The sequence below is a fragment of the Clupea harengus genome, chromosome 14 (assembly GCF_900700415.2).
Source record: "Clupea harengus chromosome 14, Ch_v2.0.2, whole genome shotgun sequence".
Lineage (NCBI taxonomy): Eukaryota > Metazoa > Chordata > Actinopteri > Clupeiformes > Clupeidae > Clupea > Clupea harengus.
Window position 1 is genome coordinate 1,789,041 of NC_045165.1, and position 16,637 is coordinate 1,805,677.

The 16,637-nt window shown below is 47.2% G+C and overlaps 1 protein-coding gene across 2 annotated transcripts in view; it reads right to left on the reverse strand.

Moving 5' to 3' along the window:
• LOC116223443 (consortin-like) overlaps window positions 1–16,637 on the reverse strand; it is a 31,488-nt gene that overhangs the window by 11,703 nt on the left and 3,148 nt on the right. The window contains exons 2-3 of one of the 2 annotated variants that reach the window (XM_031580127.2): window positions 9,175–9,664; window positions 5,104–5,276 (exon numbers count right to left, since the gene is read on the reverse strand). In XM_031580127.2, coding sequence (XP_031435987.1) covers window positions 5,104–5,276; window positions 9,175–9,583 — 582 coding nt within the window. In that variant the 5' untranslated portion in view covers window positions 9,584–9,664. Of the gene's footprint in view, window positions 1–5,103; window positions 5,277–9,174; window positions 9,668–16,637 lie in introns of both variants that reach the window. The other variant, XM_031580126.2, reaches the window with a different exon arrangement.

Here is a 16,637-nt window from a genome sequence, read left to right on the forward strand (position 1 = left end):
AAACAAGGAAATAAGAAAAAAATGAGAGAGAGAATACAAATTATTTCCCCACATAAAAGCTGAACTGCTTAATGGCAGTAAATGTACAGCAAGTAAATCGATCAACCCGAGAAGCAGAGTGAAGACAGACAGACAGTGAGATACCCACACGTGTGTGAATGCTGTGTAGGTCCTGTGTAGGTCCTGTGTGCTCGACTAAAGGCTAGAGGCTTCAGGCTTCAGGAGACTGAGTGCCTCGCAGCTGAGAGCACTGGCTCAAACTGAACACAGCTCACGCAGACCAGCTCGGCACTAGACAAGAGCGGCTCACACTTCTGGCAGAAGTGGGAGGGGAGGGGAGTGACCTCTCTCTCTCTCTCTCTCTCTCTCTTTCTCTCCATTCTTCTGCCTCCCTCCCTCCTTCTCTCTCTTTCTCACCTTCTCTACCAATCTCTCTCTCTCCCTCCCTCCCTCTCTATCCATCTCTCTCTCCCTCCCTCCCTCCCTCCCTCCCTCCCCCTCTATCCCTCCCTCCCTCCCTCACACATGCACACGACAGCTGATTTACATAAACATGAATCACGCAGTTCATGCATGTGTGGCACACACACACACACACACACACACACACACACTGTGGCAAACACAGAGACATGTGCAAACGAAGGGGAGCGCAATGAAAGGCTCACACACACACACACACACACACACACACACACACACAGACACACACACAGCTTTTTTACTAACACATTTTTTCTGTGCGTGAACCTCTAGTTCTCCCACCTCCTGGACAAGCAGGAAGGGGAACAGAATGAGATTAGACCGATGTGTTGTGATATTCTACCCTATGCTATCATAACCATCACATCGGGGTGTTGTGATATTCTATCCTATGCTATCATAACATCAGGTCAGGGTGTAGTGATATTCTACCCTATGCTATTCTACCCTATGCTATCATAACCAGCACATCAGGGTGTTGTGATATTCTACCCTATGCTATTCTACCCTATGCTATCATAACATCAGGTCAGGGTGTTGTGATATTCTACCCTATGCTATCATAACATCAGGTCAGGGTGTTGTGATATTCTACCATATGCTATCATAACATCAGGTCAGGGTGTTGTGATATTCTACCCTATGCTATCATAAGATCAGGTCAGGTTGTTGTGATATTCTACCATATGCTATCATAACATCAGGTCAGGTTGTTGTGATATTCTACCCTATGCTATCATAACCACACACACACACACACACACACACACACACACATCAGGGTGTTGTTACACTAACAGAGAGGGTTAAGAGAAGAATCCTGTGGAAAAGCGACGTCAGAAAATAAACAGTCGGATTTTTTTTTTTCCGTACACATTGCTGTTTGTTCTGCTGAATCAGCCTCCGGAAAGAGAGAGAGAGAGAGAGATGGAGAGAAGAGAGAAAGAGTGAGGGAAAGATGGAGATAAAACAAGGGAGAGGTGAAGATAAAGAAAAGAGGAACAGAGAGAGAGAAAGAGAGAGAGAGAGAGATGGAGATAAAGAGAGAGGGAGAGAGAGACGGAGATAAAGAGAGAGGGAGAGATGGAGATAAAGAGAAAAAAAGAGAGAGAGAGGGAGATAGAGAAGAGAGAAAGAAGAGAGAGGGAGAAGCAGAGAGAGAGAGAGAGAGGAGATCAATGTGCAGTGATGTCTGAGGCAGGTTAATGGTTAACCACACGCTGGGGAAGAGAGAGCCTGCTGCAAGGCTAACTGGAGCCTTCACATCCTCTACTGAGACCTGAAGCCCACGACTTCACATCCTCTACTGAGCAGGGCTCTACGCTAAGGTTTTCCCCAAGGAGTACATGTGCTCCTAAATGAAAAAATTTAGGAGCACACAAAGAAATTTAGGAGCACAGCGATTTTTTTTAATGCGGAAGTAAAGCATGTCATTTGCGACCTATAGTTCCAAAACATTGTATTTTCCAACGTTCAACCCCATTCAATGTTCAGTGTTTCCGAAGCAAGTTAGCTGGTAAATTGGATCAAATACTGCATTTGTTCATATTTCAACACTTTAGTGGACCTCTTATCAATTGTTATTAGTAGTATTTTATATAGCCAGCTTTACCTAAAGTTTATTGTAAGATATAGTTGTTAGATTCTAAATGCAGTTAGAGTTAGACTGTAGGTCTAGTATCTAATGTAAGCAACACTTTTACTGTAGCTAGCTAGAGAGCATGTGTACCATAACCAGTAGTCCGTTGGTTTATAGTCTGTCAAATTAGTTCTAGTTATTGGTGTTTGTTGGCATACAAAGTTAGTCTTCTCTTATTAGCCTAGTTAGTACATCTGATTAGAGCTAGCAACAATGAATTGTAGATTAAGGGGTCCCCTATCTCAGTGTTAATTTTGGCAGCTATTTTAGATTTAGTCTTAAGACGAAAATGCATACTAGTTTTAGTCACATTTAGTCATTTTTATCCTTCTTAGTTTTCGTCAACGAAAACTGATTACATTTTAATCTAGTTTTAGTCACATTTAAAAGTCCATATTATAGCCACATTAAACTCCTTTCCTTCCCAGGCCCAGGGACCCCCTGTGTTGTGTCTACAAGTGCATAATAGTCAAGCTTGCAGTACTTAAATTGTGGATGCAATTAGTCTCTAAGAGACAGATCTCTTAGTATATGCCTACAGCTGAATTCCAATTAATTCAATGTAAATAATCATTTTAAGGCAATACTTAATTAACAGAATTATCAATCAAATATAAGAGAATATCAAGTCTAGATTTTCAAATGATGTGATAGCACATTACAACTACTATGCCTACCTGGCCTTAGAGTTAAATCAACCACATATCCTCCATTTGAATTGCTGTGCAATTTGATAACCAACAGATTTAGCTAGACGGATAGTTTTGACAGTTGAAAGTGGTGCCAATGATAATAACAACTGCCCAAATAGACAAGGATATTTAAACCAATCACATATTAATTTATTTTTCTTGATTAATGTCATGCGTGGCCTGCCCTATAGTCTATTCTGCAATGAGTTTACTAGCTAGCATAACTTAGCTAGGATATGCTACCTCATAGTTAGCTAAAGTTAGCTAGCTAAAAGTTCGCCAAGGCTAACGGAAGGCTTAAATCGAAAATTACTAGCTAGCTATCCAAGCTGACACAACCTATACACTCGACTGCCCCTTTGAAGTTAACTTAACGTTGGCTAATACATTCTAATAACTAGTTATCATTGACAGTTACTAGCTAAGTTACCAAACTCCTTTCTCTTTCTTTTTTCTAAATTGAGCAGTTGCTGGTGTGAGCTACAGTATGGGAGCTAGCAAAGCCATTTCTGGCTCTGCTTCACAATATTGCTGCCTAGTGTTATAAGTTAATGTAATGTTAATAAAGTATCAGACATAAACAGAATACAACACACCAGTAACCAATTGATATTATGTGTTAATATACCGAAAATGTCAGTAAATCGAGGTGGTGCTGCTGTCTGTCCCGTGAAAGACCATTCAAACAGGTTGCCAGCAGTGGGTTTTTTGCGAGCTACTTATACAAGTGATCACATGTCGGAGAGATCGTAGTAACCCTCTTTTTATATGGCTCTGGCCCATTGGTTGCGAATCGTCGCTCTCATTTGCATGAAGTTAAGCGTGTCATCATGCTATGTTCACATCGTGCAGTCGCGACCCCGTCACTTGTTTCCATATGAAATCTATGGTGCTTCACTTCTTCGCGCCGTTGTTCCGTGTATTGACAACAGCCCGTCACTCGCGCACTGTGCTCGTAAATTATTTTTCAAGTTCGCACATACCTATTTTTAGGCGCAAATGCGAGTGAAATACTCGCACTGTAGAGCCCTGCTGAGGCCTGAAGCCCACGCCTTCACATCCTCTACTCAGACCTGATGCCCACGCCTTCACATCCTCTACTCAGACCCACGCCTTCACTTCCTCTACTGAGGCCTGAAGCCTCTGAGGAGGTGGCACCCCCTCCTGGTGGCAGGTGGAGTTTCAACCGAAACAGTCCTGCAATTAGAATGCTGTCTCTCTTTTATCTTCAGAATCGATCCAAACATCCTGTCCTCCCTTTCTCGCTCTCTTTCCTCTCCCTAGGAGCAGAGAGCTGCCATACTTAAACAAAAACTACACACTGAAGTTGGTCTCCATATATAAATAACTAAAGAAAGTGGTATTTAGTTCAGTTAACCCTTTCACTCAAGGGCACCACAGCCCATAACAACTGTGGCGTACGAACGACACGAATCGTGTGGAGTCCCGGGAGATGCCTGACTTGAGGGAATGCGAGGCAGGAAGTGAAGCATTTAAAGCGTCCCCTACGGCCGATTGGCTCGTATCAGATCACCGCTCACTGCACACACAGAAGGCCAGGAGCATACCGCTGGCACTAACGTTTGAACTCCCATTAGCAGCGGCTCAAGCAAATCTCAGTGCTCAGCAGTATGCAGCAGTACGTAGCAGTATCACAGCGTTCTGTGGGGCTCACTGACGGAGACGGGCTATTGAACCGCTCAATTAATGGCTGAAGAGGAGACGCCCCTGAGCACTGTTCTGTGTTATACATAGAGAGGAGAGTTCAGACTGCAATTACTGGAACTTACTCATTAGCTTGGATGGACAGAGCAGAGAACTAAAGAGAGAAACTGAGAGGGATGGAAGGGGAGAGAGAGAGGGAGAGAGAGAGAGAGATGTAAAGAGGAGAGAGGGAGAGCTAGAGAGAGATGTAAAGAGGAGAGAGAAAGAGGAAAGACAAAGAAATGAAGAGAGAGAAATGTAAATGTAAAGAGAGAGAGCGAGAGAGATGTAAAGAGTAGAGAGAGGGAGAAAAAGAGAGAGAGAGAGAGAGAGAGAGAGAGGGAGAGAGAGAGAGGGAGAGAGAGGGAGAGATGTAAAGAGGAGAGAGAGAGAAATGTAAAGAGGAGAGGGAGAGAGCGAGAGAGAGATGTAAAGAGGAGAGAGTCAGTTCTGATGCGTAGTGAAGAGAGATGTAAAGAGGGGAGAGAGAGAGAGAGAGAGAGAGTAAGATGTAAAGAGGAGAGAGTCAGTTCTGATGCGTGGTGAGGAGAGAGTCAGTTCTGATGCGTGGCGAAGAGCAGAGACCTGGTGTAGGCGCTGGGGCAGCAGGGCGTGGTCACAGTGTTCCCCCAGCTCCAGCACAGCGGCGGCGGGCGGAGAGCAGGGCAGCCAACCCCCCCTCAGGGCGTCCGCCTCCGCATGGTCCTCCACACCACCCAGCACACACTCCTCAGGGCTGCTCACCAGGTCCTCAACACCTGTGAACACACACACACACACACACACACACACACACACACACACACACACACACACACACACACACACACACACACACACACACACACACGTTAACTGGGAAGCCTTACAATTCCCTCTCCTGAGGGACTTCAGTGTGTTTTTATTTCATTATTTCTACTTCATAGCGTTTTCCATCTCTCTATTTTGCCATTCGTCTCATTGGCTGGCGCCAGGTTTACCAGCAAAATGGTCAAGTGGTTACTGTGAGCCATGCCTTCCTGTCTACCGTATATAAATATGCCTTCACACCGCTCACACCCAAGACTCCGAAAAACTACCCCCAGATAGACCCCAGCTGATGTCCATAGTCCTCCTTCCCTCATAAGAATGGGACCCATTTACATTGAGTACACCCCCCCCCCCCCCCCCCCCCCCCCTTACACCATGTTTTTTTATTGCTCTTAGCTTGACTGTTCTCTCTCTTGTACGTCGCTTTGGACAAAAGCGTCTGCTAAATGACTAAATGACTAAATGTAAATGTACTGGGGCCAGCAGCCTCTAAATGTTAAGGTGCTGCCAGACGCCAAGTTTGTTCTTCCTGCCAAGAAGTCCCTCGCTAATTGTTTTAGGTCACACATTGTGTCCCCAAAATAGCAGACAGACTCCTGTGGATAACCTTTTATTTCACTGTTTAAGTGTGTTTATTCTGGAGCCATAGACCAGTGGTTCTCAAACTAGGGGTCGGGACCCCAAGTTGGGTCGCCAAACGTTTTTTGGGGGTCGCGAAATTATCTTGCTGCCCTGTGCATCAACATATTAGGCTTTGACATGCTGTATAGTCTATCAGAAATGGTGTTTTCTACATCAGGGTGGATAATGAAAAATAATATTGTCTCAGAAAGCAGTCTCATCATTCAAGATGAAACTGAATTTAGACCTATAATATCCTGTCAAAATGTCTGGGGGGTTGCGAGAGGTGGCAAATGGATTTTATGGGGTCCCCGGACAAAAAGTTTGAGAACCACTGCCATACACCACGCTCATGGATTCTGTGTTGTAGAACCCCATGAACAATGTGTTGCTAAGAGACATCTGTGTGTTGTAGAACCCCATGAACATTGTGTTGCTAAGAGACATCTGTGTGTTGTAGAACCCCATGAACATTGTGTTGCTAAGAGACATCTGTGTGTTGTAGAACCCCATGAACATTGTGTTGCTAAGAGACATCTGTGTGTTGTAGAACCCCTTGAACATTGTGTTGCTAAGAGACATCTGTGTGTTGTAGAACCCCATGAACATTGTGTTGCTAAGAGACATCTGTGCACCAAGTTCTGCTGAGCTTCCCAATAAACGGACTCTCTTCGCCGGTCGGCTTCCTTCCATACTTCAACACTCCATCCAGCTCACTTGTTCTCATCTGGAATTCTCAATGCCTTATGAAGGCCATTCTGTCTGGACACACATACATACATACACCTGATGTAGGCGTTTGAGGGTTTAAAGGACCTGATGACTAAATCAGATAGGTCAAGGCAGAGTGAAATTGAATACAGTGCAGTGTGGCATGTCTCCCTAAAGAACTCAGACCACCACAGGCAGTCATCGCTGCTTGCATTTCTGTTATTTTCTTTTTTCCCCGAACCGCCTGTATTTTCACCTCTGACGCAGCATCATCAACGTGTGCACATTCCAGCTCCTAGGAAGGTGGCAGGAAGAATGGGAATGCCTGTGCTTAGACTTCTAATGAGACCAGAGGCACACACACACACACACACACACACACACACACACACACACACACACACACGGCAGCTATTCACATGAAGACAGAGGCACAGGCATGGCAGCTATTTACATCAAGATCTGGAGCTGCAGGCGAGGGTGGGGCTGGGCATTCGGGCGGGGGTGGGTGGGTGGGTGGGTGGGGTGAGGTGGGGAGGGTAGGAACGCCCAGGAGTGGAATGACATGCATGTCAGCTATGCTTGGCTCTCTGAGCAAACACCAATGAACACGCCTCCCTAATAAACAGGCTCCCCTGGAGACCACCTAGCTACAGCTCTCCAGGGCGCAGAGACACACACACACAGCAGCTCCGTCATATAAAGGCTCTGGTCACCATCTTCAAATAAGTGTTAATAATGTCATTAACATCAACAAGGCATTACCTACACCACTTAATGCTCATAGGAAGCTTTATAACCTGTTACAGGATCCTGTGAAGCATTATAACATGTTACAGGATCCTGTGAAGTGAAGTTTCTTAGTGAACATGAGACCGACTGCGTTCCAGGCCAGCCATGTTGGTTAATGGACCCTGGGTGTGAAGCTTCACGTGAAACACACAATGGAGAACCACAACACTGCAGGGTAGGGTCACAGGGTCACAGGTCAGGGTGGACTCCCAGGGTCACAGGTCAGGGTGGACTCTCAGGGTCACAGGGTCACAGGTCAGGGTGGACTCTCAGGGTCACAGGGTCAGGGTCACAGGGTCACAGGTCAGGGTGGACTCCCAGGGTCACAGGGTCAGGGTGGACTCACAGGGTCACAGGGTCAGGGTGGACCCCCAGGGGTCACAGGGCCAGGGTCAGGGTGGACTCCCAGGGTCACAGGGTCACAGGGTCAGGGTGGACCCCCAGGGGTCACAGGGTCAGGTTAGACACACAGACTACAGGATACCATGAGACGTCTCCACGGCTTCAGCACAGACCTCAGGAAGGAACAGGATGACGGACACAAAGCTGGTCGAGTCTCGTGGTCAGTAAGACGAGGAGGACCTTATCAGCCCGGCCTGCCCCAGATCAGCTCAAGGGCGATTAGCGATTAGTTACCCAGGTGGCCGACAGGAGATGACACAGAGATGATTAGGCAACTCCAGGGGAATGCCACACTCACTGACTTCAACACACACACACACACACACACACACACGCACACACACACACACACACACACGCACGCACGCACGCACGCACGCACACAACGCTTTTGCCTCGTTTCTTAAAGATTAATGCAGACTAAACCACCAAGGTCAATTGGGATGTTGGCGTCTTCTGGCAGCCAGAACAAGTGGCAGATGAATAGTGCAAAATGAATATAAAATTAAAATTAAATAAATATGAATATAAAATACGAGTGTAGAATACAGAAGTACAGAACAGCTTGATGCACTACAGAACAGCCCGATGCGTTACAGAACAGCCCGATGCGTTACAGATGTCTCGTTGCACTACAGTTGTCAAGCGTTGAGCTGATTGTGTGTGAGGCGGTGTATGAATATCAGTACGAGGGATCACAGAGTTATGCCTGCAGTCACGGTCCCGCCCTGTGGCGTCTGCGTTATCTTGTGATGGGGAGCAGTTCAATAGGTGTTATGTGATCCAGTTACCTCATGTTGTGTGCAATACCAATGTGATGCGTACGTTATCTTATTCTAGTTGGTTTACCAACGTATGTTTTATCAGTGCTAAGTTTCAGGTATTTGCATAGAAGACTGCTTTACCTGACTTACCTGTCGTCCTTTTCACCCCACCCGCTGAAGGTCTAACATATGGTGTATGGTACCTGTGTTGACTGTCTCACCTGCTCTACCTGTTCCCCATCTTGTGATAGGTGTGTGTGTGTGTTTTATCTGGGTTTTAACCTATATGGAGCTGGCTGCTTCACTTGTTCATGCCCTGATCAGGTTTATTGATACCCCTGATAAGAGTCTTCTACTTGGGTTTTTCATTCTCATGCGTTCCTCACCTGCAGGACTGTTAGTTGTAATGAGTGGGATGTATTTTTAACTCTGGTGTTGTTTTATGGGTCATCTACTTCATGTGTTATTAAAACTAACAGTCCTGCAGGTGAATGAGTGGGATGTATTTTGAACTCAGGTGTTGTTTTATGGGTCACCTACTTCATGTGTTATTTACCTGTAGGACTATAAGAGGGGGAGTCTCTGATTCGGCTGTCCAGATCTGATGAGAAGGCCCCGCTGATACTATCCCCCTCCTCCTCCTCCTCCTCCTCCTCCACCTCCACCTCTTTATCCTCCTCCACTTTGGAGCTGTCGTCCTCCTCGGCTTCCTCTTCCTCTTCCTCACAGCTGCCGTTGTTGTTGACGGAGTCCTGCTTCAGCTGCCGCCTCCTCCCCCGCGGGCTTTGCTCCACCTCCTCGCTGTCCTCCATCAACCGGTTCTGGTTCTGATCCGGGCTGGGCATGTCCGGCGGCGACACGTGGTCGTGGTTGTAGAGGAGGTCCACTCCTCCGCCGATCACACCTATGCTTCCTCCCTGACTCCGCCTCACTGGCTCCTCCCCCTGTGCTTGTCCCTCTTCCATTGGCTGCAGCCTCTGATGACCATGAAGCTTAACTCCGCCCTGCACACCTGCCACAGCCACGACCTTGCCCTTCTCACCTGGCTGCTGGGAGAGAGAAGAGGGCTGTTGGTTTGCCTCACGTGTCCTTAAATGTCCTAAGCATCTAGTGTGTCGCATCTTTACGTTTTTAACCTTATTGTTTGGATCCTTGGTTGATTCATCTCATTAAATGTAGAAACTGACATTTTCTTAAAACATATGCTATGACAAAAATGGTAAAAAAAAAAATGTATGCATGCTTATGGTAGATGTATGCATATGGCATAAAATAACCCCCCCATACATTTCCTCTAGGTAACAGGCTAGGTCATTTGACAGACACAAACACACAGAGAGGGCTTAGAGCTGAGAAGGACTTTCCCACCCCCTCTTCAGCTTAGTTCACTGGCAGTAGGAGCTACAAAGTGTCAACTATTGGAAAGCTGTGTTCCAAAGCAGAACACCATGCACTCAAAGCGTTCCATGTGAATGGATGCAGAACACAGATATAGCAAGCATCACTCTCATCAGGGAAGGTGTCTGTGTGTGTGTGTCTGTGTGTGTGTCTGTGTGTGTGTGTGTCTGTGTGTGTGTGTGTGTGTGTCTGTGTGTGTGTGTGTGTCTGTGTGTGTGTGTGTGTCTGTGTGTGTGTGTGTCTGTCTGTGTGTGTGTGTGTGTGTGTCTGTGTGTGTGTGTCTCTGTCTCTCTGTCTGTGTCTCTCGTTGAGTCTAATATGTGGCAGATCTGTGCCAGATAAAACGTAAATCACTAACTTTCAGAGGAACAGGTTCGGCCTCATACTGCACCAGCCATTCAAATCTTACGGTTTCCTTGACAATATCACTAAAATAGGAGTGTAGCCTCACGGAACTCAGAAATCCCGTGAGTGTGTGTGTGTGTGTGTCTGTCTGCGTGTCTCTCTGTGTAATTAAATCATCGCATGGATTGCTGTGTTTCCTTCCTTTCTTTTGTGAGGCTTGTGGAGGGAAGAGGAGAAACCCTCCTGTGTGTTTATCTGAATTATAACTGTGGGCTTCTTGAAGTGAGCGCTCGTGGATCAGCTGAATTATAACTGTGCGCTTCTTCAAGTGAGCGCTCGTGGATCAGCTGAATTATAACTTTGGGCTTCTTTAAGTGAGCGCTCGTGGATCAGCTGAATTATAACTTTGGGCTTCTTTAAGTGAGCGCTCGTGGATCAGCTGAATTATAACTTTGGGCTTCTTTAAGTGAGCGCTCGTGGATCAGCTGAATTATAACTTTGGGCTTCTTCAAGTGAGCGCTCGTGGATCAGCTGAATTATAACTTTGGGCTTCTTTAAGTGAGCGCTCGTGGATCAGCGGATTCATGGCAGTGCAGTGGTTTCTCTTCAGGGGGGCAGGGAGCACGGGAGTGACTGAGTGTGTTGTGTGTGTGTGTGTGTGTGTGTGTGTGTGTGTGTGTGTGTGTGTGTGTGTGTGTCTTCGGAGGGGCAGGGAGCAGGGAGCACAGGAGTGACAGTGTGTGTTGTGTGTGTGTGTGTGTGTGTGTGTGTGTGTGTGTGTGTGTGTGTGTGTGTCTTCGGGGGGCAGGGAGCACGGGAGGGACTGAGTGTGTGAGTGTGTGAGTGTGTGTGTGTGTGTGTGTGTGTGTGTGTGTGTGTGTGTGTGTGTGTGTGTGTGTCTGTGTGTCTTCGGGGGGCAGGGAGCACGGGAGGGACTGAGTGTGTGTGTGTGTGTGTGTGTGTTGTGTGTGTGTGTGTCTTCGGGGGGGCAGGGAGCACAGGAGTGACAGTGTGTGTTGTGTGTGTGTGTGTGTGTGTGTGTGTGTGTGTGTGTGTGTGTGTGTGTGTGTGTGTGTGTGTGTGTGTGTGTGTCTTCGGGGGGCAGGGAGCACAGGAGTGACAGTGTGTGTTGTGTGTGTGTGTGTGTGTGTGTGTGTGTGTGTGTGTGTGTGTGTGTGTGTGTGTGTGTGTGTGTGTCTTCGGGGGGCAGGGAGCACAGCCCGCCATCTGCTCAACTTAGACATGATAATGCTGCAGTTATAATACTGTTACACAATACAGTGATGGCCTACTGCGCTTATATTACTACTACAATACTGCAGTTACGATGTTGTTACAAGACTGCAGTGCTACGGTTACCATAGCAGCAATACTGTAGCTACTGAAGTTACCATATTGAAATGCTAGGCTATTTCTGTCTGTACCACACACACACACGTGTATGACTCTTGCTAGGCTATATGTCTGTCTTTACGGTCATGGTTTTGGGTAAGTAATGACCCCACACACACACACACACACACAGTATGTGTACGACTTTTGCACCAAATAAAATGACCACACATTTCAAGCCAAAACAGCCTTGCAGGACAGGCCTGAGCTATGTAGAGTTGGAGCAGAGGTGGAGAGGTGGAGAGATGGAGAGGTGGAGTGGAGGGAGTGGAGGAGAGGTGGAGAGGGAGGTGGAGAGGAGCAGAGGTGGAGAGGTGGAGAGGGGAGCAGAGGTGGAGAGGAGGAGAGGTGGAGAGGTGGAGAGGTGGAGAGGAGAGGGGAGCAGAGGAGGAGAGGTGGAGAGGGGGAGAGGAGAGGAGAGGGGAGCAGAGGTGGAGAGGTGGAGAGGTGGAGAGTTGGAGAGGAGGAGAGGTGGAGAGGTGGAGAGGTGGAGAGGGGGAGAGGTGGAGAGGAGGAGAGGTAGAGAGGTGGAGAGGTGGAGCATGATCAGTGGAGAGGTATGAGGACATCCTAAACATGATGGTGGTCTGCCGTCAAAATAATAAAACACATTTTAGATGATTTGTATGTTACAGCAAACCAACACATTTTTAAGGATGGCCTGACAGGAAACAGGAGCCTGACGCCACATGCACACCCGCAGCACAGAGCACAGGTTAGCAGCATAGAGGAGCCTACCAGTCAGTCACAGCACAGAGCACAGGTTAGCAGCATAGAGGAGCCTACCAGTCAGTCACAGCACAGAGGTCAGCACCACTTATGCAAAGATAGCAGTGAAGGACACAAATCAGCAGCGCAAACATGAACACAGCAAAGACACGCAGTACAGAGCACCAGTTAGGGCACAGAACACGGGTCAACAGGAAAGAACACAGATCAGCATCACAAACACCAGAGACCACCACCATAAACAGAGCGCAGATCAAAAGCACGAACATGAGCACAGCTTTCAGCACAGAGCATTATGAACACAGCCTTCAGCACAGCACAGTGCAGTATGAACACAGCCTTCACCACAGTGCAGTACAGTATGAACACAGCCTTCAGCACAGTACAGTATGAACACAGCCTTCAGCACAGTGCAGTATGAACACAGCCTTCAGCACAGTGCATTATGAACACAGCCTTCAACACAGTGCAGTATGAACACAGCCTTCAGCACAGTGCAGTGAAGTATGAACACAACCTTCAGCACAGTGCAGTACAGTATGAACACAGCCTTCAGCACAGTGCAGTATGAACACAGCCTTCAGCACAGTGCAGTGAAGTATGAACACAGCCTTCAGCACAGTGCAGTACAGTATGAACACAGCCTTCAGCACAGTACAGTATGAACACAGCCTTCAGCACAGTGCAGTATGAACACAGCCTTCAGCACAGTGCAGTATGAACACAGCCTTCAACACAGTGCAGCACAGTATGAACACAGCCTTCAGCACAGTATGAACACAGCCTTCAGCACAGTGCAGTACAGTATGAACACAGCCTTCAGCACAGTGCAGTATGAACACAGCCTTCAGCACAGTACAGCAGGGGTTAGCGGCACAGGGTGCAGGTAGCACAGGGCACAGGTAGCACAGGGTGCAGGTAGCACCGAAACACAGAACACAGGTTAGCAGCCAAATCGGTCACAGCCTACTACCCGTAAGCTACACAGACGACGTGCATCTCGGGAGGTTGTGAACTCAGGTACACTTCAGTAAAAAGGCTCCAGCTCACAGCCAGCAAACAAGGACTCTCGTTTGTGTTACTGACGAGGCATTCCTCCGTGACACTGTTACATTTGGCTTCAGGTCCAGTTTTGTTAGAGCACCCTTTTAGAACGAACTTATTAACTGTTCCTTTAAGCAGGTGTCTACTGGCCATGTCATTAACTGTCCTTTAAGCAGGTGTCTACTGACCATGTTATTAACTGTTCCTTTAAGCAGGTGTCTGTTGGCCATGTTATTAACTGTTCCTTTAAGCAGGTGTCTGTTGGCCATGTTATTAACTGTCCTTTAAGCAGGTGTTTATTGGCCATGTTATTAACTGTCCTTTAAGCAGGTGTCTGTTGGCCACGTTATTCACCGTCCCTTTAAGCAGGTGTTTATTGGCCATGTTATTAACTGTTTCTTTAAGCAGGTGTCTGTTGGCCATGTTATTAACTGTTCCTTTAAGCAGGTGTCTGTTGGCCATGTTATTAACTGTTCCTTTAAGCAGGTGTCTACTGACCATGTTATTAACTGTTCCTTTAAGCAGGTGTCTGTTGGCCATGTTATTAACTGTTCCTTTAAGCCGGTGTTTATACCGGTAGTATTATGCCGCATCCTTTATGCCACCACTAAGAGGTCCTGCTTGTGAGACTGGTCATCTGCAGACATGTGGACACACCCTTCAAAGGAGGAAATCAATACAGCAGCTCGCTTACATCAGCCTTCATCCTCCCCTCTACACAGGTCTAACCTCAGACTCTCTCTCTCGCGCTCTCTATATCTCTCACACACACACACACACACACACACACACACACACACACACACACACACACACACACACACACACACACACACACACACACACACACACACACACACACACACACACACACACACACACACACACACACACTTCTTCTCGTGTTCTGCATTTCTGCCACATTTTGTCATCTGAGTCACCTCCAGTAGGTCTATCTCTCGCACAATCACACATACACTCTTTGTAGGTTCAAGAGTGTGCTGTATTTCTGTGTGTGTGTGTGTGTGTGTATGTGTGTGTATGTCATGAGTCATGTGTACCCGTGTGTGTGTGTGTGTTGAGCATGTATCGTGTGTGCCTGTGTATGTGTGTGTGTATGTGTATCCATCTTTGTGTGTGTGTGTGTGTGTGTATGTGTTGAGCATGTGTGGTGTGTGTCGTGTGTGCCTGTGTGTGTGTAGGTGCTGCGTATGTCATGAGCCATGTTTACCTGTGTGTGCCTCTGTGTGTGTGTGTGTGTGTATCATGAGTTGTGTGTGTGTGTGTGTGTGTGTATGTGCCTGTGCATGTGTATACCACGAGTCATGTGTGCTAGTGTGTCAGAGCACTCCTTCTCTCCGGAGGGTTTCCCGAGCCAGAGCAACACCTTATGCAATCCCATGCTCCTGACACACACACACACACACACACACCTTATGCAATCCCATGCTCCTGATGACAGGTGCGGGCCCAATCCCATGCTCCTGACACACACACACACACACACACACACACACACACACACACACACACACACACACACACACACACACACACACACACACACACACACACACACACACACACACACACACACACACACACACACACCTTATGCAATCCCATGCTCCAGATGACAGGTGCTGGCCCAATCCCAAGCTCCTGATCACAGGTGCGGGCCCCACCTGAGAGGTGCTTAAGGCACAGCTGCTGGAGCTGGAGCTGTGGGAGCATCTCCCGCTGGGCTCCTTAGCCAAAGCTCAAGGCCCTTGCTAATTGCAGACAGCCAGGGCACAAAAGATTGTTTTTGATGTTGTGGTTTTAATGGCTCCCTCGTTCAATGCTTTAAATAGGGGTCGCTCTTAAGATGCTACCAAGAAAAGTATTTACCTCACTCTTTGATGACCAGAAAGCTAAAAATGTTATGAAGCCATATTGGTCTAATACAGCTTCAGGGGCCCTGATTGTAATTGATGACAGTTGGAAAGAACACCATTACAATTATTGTCCTTTTACAGCAACCTTACAGCAAACCACTGTATTTTTCAATGCATTGTAATCCCAGTAAATGACAGGATTTCAAAGGTCAGAGTTCACAGACACAATTTAAACACCAAGCTATACGACCGGGTAATGTTGTTGAGAGTCACGGCACCCAAAGAAGGCTGCAAAATATGTTTACTCATAACTGCAGTCGCTGGTGTTCACTGGTGTATGTTCATAACTGCAGTCGCTGGTGTTCACTGGTGTTTCTGTGTCCTGCTGGTAGGGTTGTTTACACTCACTGGACATTTAAAGGAACACCATTCGTGGGTGGATACACCTTATAGCCAGTTAAAATGGCCAATGCACTTCAACCTCAGAAACATGGGTACATCATGAATCATAAGGATGCGAGTAGACTTAAGGTGCTACTCTCTCACATGATTGGGCTAATTTCGGGAGTGTGGTGAAAAGATGCTGGCAGCCAGGGTTGGTCTGAGCAAACCGGTTTGATGGGGAAAAACAACCTGGCCACTTTCATAACCTCACAACAACATCATCATAATCATCAAACCCTTCCAGGTTCAGGCCTATCTGTTTACAGCCGTCTCTGTGGGCTGGGTGGGCAGGAGAGATGGGGGGCCGCTGGGGGAAGAAAAGGTGGCGGCTCAAAAGCTTTGCAGGCCAGACTCCACAAACAACAATGAGAGGTAATTTTCAGGAGTCGTCCTGGGAACGGGATTTGTGTCTGGGTCAGAGCTGAGACTGTTTACATCATAAAAGCTTTGGCCGAACTCCCATGACTGCCTCTGGTGTGCGCTGACATTGGCCCACACTCTCTCCTGAGAGCCACATTTTAGCTACATTCAGTCAGACGGGCTCGTTTTCCCTCTGGAGAAGGAAAACGCTCTCCAAACATGGACCTTTATTGAGAGCTCAGGTTTTGGTCCGTAGCACTTAGACAGACATAAAACTAGCTATGAATAGCCTACCCTTTAAAACTTGCAAACACTCTAACAATTTCTAGAAGGAGTGAAAAAAAAGACTTGGTGAATGACCTTTAAATCAGACAAATGGCGATTATTGTCACACAGTAAGAGCAGCAGATGTTGTGCTGTCCCTCCCTTC